Source organism: Daktulosphaira vitifoliae, unplaced genomic scaffold (genome assembly GCF_025091365.1).
Source record: "Daktulosphaira vitifoliae isolate Bord-2020 unplaced genomic scaffold, ASM2509136v1 Scaffold_2, whole genome shotgun sequence".
Taxonomy (NCBI): domain Eukaryota; kingdom Metazoa; phylum Arthropoda; class Insecta; order Hemiptera; family Phylloxeridae; genus Daktulosphaira; species Daktulosphaira vitifoliae.
The window spans coordinates 12,929,830-12,933,398 of record NW_026099573.1 but is presented as its reverse complement, the minus strand read 5'-3'; the positions used below and the strand labels follow the sequence as shown (position 1 = coordinate 12,933,398).

The 3,569-nt window shown below is 32.4% G+C and overlaps 1 protein-coding gene across 3 annotated transcripts in view; it reads right to left on the bottom strand.

Annotated features, from left to right (window-relative positions):
• Nucleotides 1-48: 48 nt before the first annotated feature.
• LOC126900043 (uncharacterized) overlaps nt 49-3,569 on the bottom strand; it is a 74,367-nt gene continuing 70,846 nt past the window's right edge. Inside the window, exons 5-8 of one of the 3 annotated variants that reach the window (XM_050675470.1) lie at nt 2,528-2,684; nt 2,009-2,327; nt 273-414; nt 49-193 (exon numbers count right to left, since the gene is read on the bottom strand). In XM_050675470.1, coding sequence (XP_050531427.1) covers nt 153-193; nt 273-414; nt 2,009-2,327; nt 2,528-2,684 — 659 coding nt within the window. In that variant the 3' untranslated portion in view covers nt 49-152. Of the gene's footprint in view, nt 194-272; nt 415-563; nt 1,726-2,008; nt 2,328-2,527; nt 2,685-3,569 lie in introns of those variants that run through there. The other 2 variants (XM_050675471.1, XM_050675476.1) reach the window with 2 other exon arrangements.

The window sequence follows — 3,569 nt, the reverse complement described above, 5'->3', positions numbered from 1 at the left end:
AAAAAAAAAAAACACATCATAGTAAAATTAATACCTTCTCCGCTTCGCATCGAAGCTAAAAAATAGTACACAACACAAAATCATTAATTGAAAACATAAACAGTAATCTTTTCAATTTACATCTTATAATATTTATTTAAATACTATTTCAATTAAATAGAGGCCTCGGTCGTTTCTTTTTTTTTAGTTGATGCTAAAAAAAAATAGAATCACGAATAATATACAGAATAATATTATAGAATGTGTTGCAAGTATTTAAATGATATATTTACATTTACGCTTACACCTCAAAAAACCAAATATTTTCCTTAATCTCGACGAAATCTTTTCCGTTGGTTTGAGGTTTTCTTTTGTTGAATTTTCGTCTTGAAATATAGAAGGTGTCTCATCACATTGTTCACATTTAATAATTTCCTATAGAATATTAAATAATATATAAATATATTCAACGGTTATATTTGGGCCTATATTTAAGTGTCTTGAAAAAATTGTTCTAAAATCTCCATAAGATTTTTCACTTATGACTAAAAAATATTTAATAAATACTCTAATTTAACACATTATGAAGCTTCTAAATTATTTTCTAATAGTTACCAATAAACCAATGTAGTCATGTTAATCAATTTAATTTGTAATATTACTAATTTCATTATACAATAATTTTACCTGGAACAAAATCTATGTAATGTATGCACAATAAGTCACACCATACGACAATATAACATATAGAGGCGATCGGTTTATCGTAAACCCATCACACTTTATAGTATCAGGGGCATATTTATTGTGTGTAGGCAACTAAAAAAATTTCACTCTTCGTGGAGTGATGTAGAAGGCCCCCGATTTTATTTTTTTTTGCATTGTTATTAAAAAGTATCGACAATACGTAAGTACTATAATCAATAAAAAAATGCCACCCTTCAACTTTTGCCCCTATAGGCATCATACCTTTTTTTTTTACACGATCGTCATAATGTTGGACGCCCTGGAACTACCGTGAGGTATTTTTCAGGACGTCCAACGTCGCATTAAAACTCACACCGCCGTGTTGTGACTCAGTCCAAAATTAATCAAGAGCTGAGTCACAACACGACATGGCCTCCTCCGTTAGCCGTCCAACGCCTGTTTGACCTTGGCGGCCAGAAAGTCAGCTTGATCCTCCAGGAGCACTGTTCTCGTCTTGGTTCTGCGGGTACCGGAGACCACAATGCCCAGCGCCTGGAGGTCAATTTTCTCCATCACCGTTTTGATAACTACCGAATATTTTTGGACCTCTTTAAGGGGACCAATAATAACAGCCTCGGTTCGTGGGGCCTTCGCCTTTATCACGGGTCTCCGCACCGTGGCGGGAAACCTGGGGTTAGGGCGAGATTTCGTCGCAGCATTTGGAGCCTTGTGGCGGATTGGACCAAGTAGCCGGCGGCGGTACCACAGGCGCTACCACCGTCACCGATTCTGGGGCGGGTTCCCCTCCCCCATCATCGCTATGCTTTAACTTTTTGCGTCGCCTTTTCCGCACTCGCTTATGCACCTTGGCGGTGGATGGCTGGCCGCCCTGTGGCGCGCTCTCGCCGAGTATCGTCAACACAACGGCTCCGGTGCCCGGGTCGCCGACGTTTCAACGGTCGGCACATCCTTCTCCGGGGTGCGGGTCTGCTCGAAATCGTTCAAGGAGCGAACGCTCCTTACCAGATCTCTCACAGCCGATCTCTATAGGTACTATACCTACAATACATATATACATATATTAATAATCCCATGTGTAATATTTTATTAATTAATAATAATTATCTACTAAACATAATTATTATTATTTATTTGCAATGATTTTGTCTCTAATTTGTTTAAATTTCCACGCCATTAAAACGATTAACACAATCGTTTTAATAAAAAAATAATTATTTGTTTTTGAGCTATACATTTTATAAATCAAATTTTGTGCTTGCAGATTATTAACTATGATCTACTAAGAAAAATATATCTATGCATTATTAGTAACACTATTTACCGCTACATTTTTGACGGCTAAGTATTGTTTTATTTTGTCGTCCACAAAATCTTTGATATCTTGTTTGATTGTTTCTAGGAATGCTTCATCGTCTTTTTGGTTTTTGAAAACTACTACTTCAAATTTAAGACGATGAAAGTCGTCCGATGTTGTTTGTTGTTTTTCTTCGTTATTACTTTTAATACAAATTACTTGAGATTTATATCGCAATAGTTTAAGTTCATGTAATATGCTATCCGAGTAATTATTTTTATTTTCTTTCAGTATATCTATATTGAGCGTTACGTTGTCCGAAATACTTTTCACTAAGTCATTGGTGCTGTTCAAGACAATTTTTAAAAAGAATTCATTTTAATTGGTATTAGGGCCAGATTGAAGGAGAGGAGGCTTTAATAGATATACGACAAAAAATTTTAAGATATCAGTTAATAAATGAAAAAATAATCGAATTATTTTTATGGCACCTCTTGGCTCTTTCTAATCCGGTCCTTATATTTAGTATATTTAATCAATACATACACGTTTAATTCATTACTTAACATTCGAGAACTTAGATTTAATTTTGGTTTTGGACTAGTATCGTATTCGGCTGAACCTGAAGTAGGGTGTTTTATAGAACGTTTTGAAGATACAATTAGATCATTACCAACACATTGCTGAGTTTCATTTAAAGAATCTAAAAAAAAAACAGTTTAATTTGGTTAAATAATTTTGTCATTGAGGGGGATTAAAATCTTGCAAATTAATATAGCTTCATTGGGAGCTCAACTTCCAAAACCTTGTCTTTTTTTAGTTTATATCAGGATAACATTAACATTATTAATGTTATAATATATTAATATTAATAACATTATTGGATGTACATACATGGTTTATTTTTAATATATTTCTACAATACATCCAGCTGTATAGAAAACATATGAAATATGAAAAGATACATATTAAATCAAGAATGGACTAAGCTTGAAAAGTAATTTCAAAAACTTGTAAAATCNTGATTATATAAATGCTATTATAATGTGAAAATTCTCTATTTTATTTTTTCAATTTTAGCTTCGATGCGAAGCGGAGAAGGTATTAATTTTACTATGATGTGTTTTTTTTTTTTTATGTCTGTTGCCACTTTTTCTCAGCTCTCACTGGACCGATTTCTTTCAAAAATACGTCAAAAGATCACAAATCGTATCTAGTTGAAGACATTACCCTTAAAAATTGAAAAAAATTCCCTCGTCCCCCGCAAATGGGGGAAATATCCAAAAAAATTAAAAATTTAAAAATCGGTAAATATTGTCATTTCTTTCACTTTTTTTTCTTAAAACTTCCATAACTTTTTCAAAAATCAACAAATCAACATAATTTTTTTTTATATTAAAACCTTAGATATTTTCCTTTTATTTGATATCATTTTTTTAAAAATCTATTACTTAACCTGCTCATTGGGGTGGATTTAAAATAGCAATTTTTTTACAAAAAATAACTTTTTCAACTTAATTTTTGAAAATGTTCCGGAAATACTGCGTCCTTTAAACATATATCAAATTATATAAATATTTATGTACTA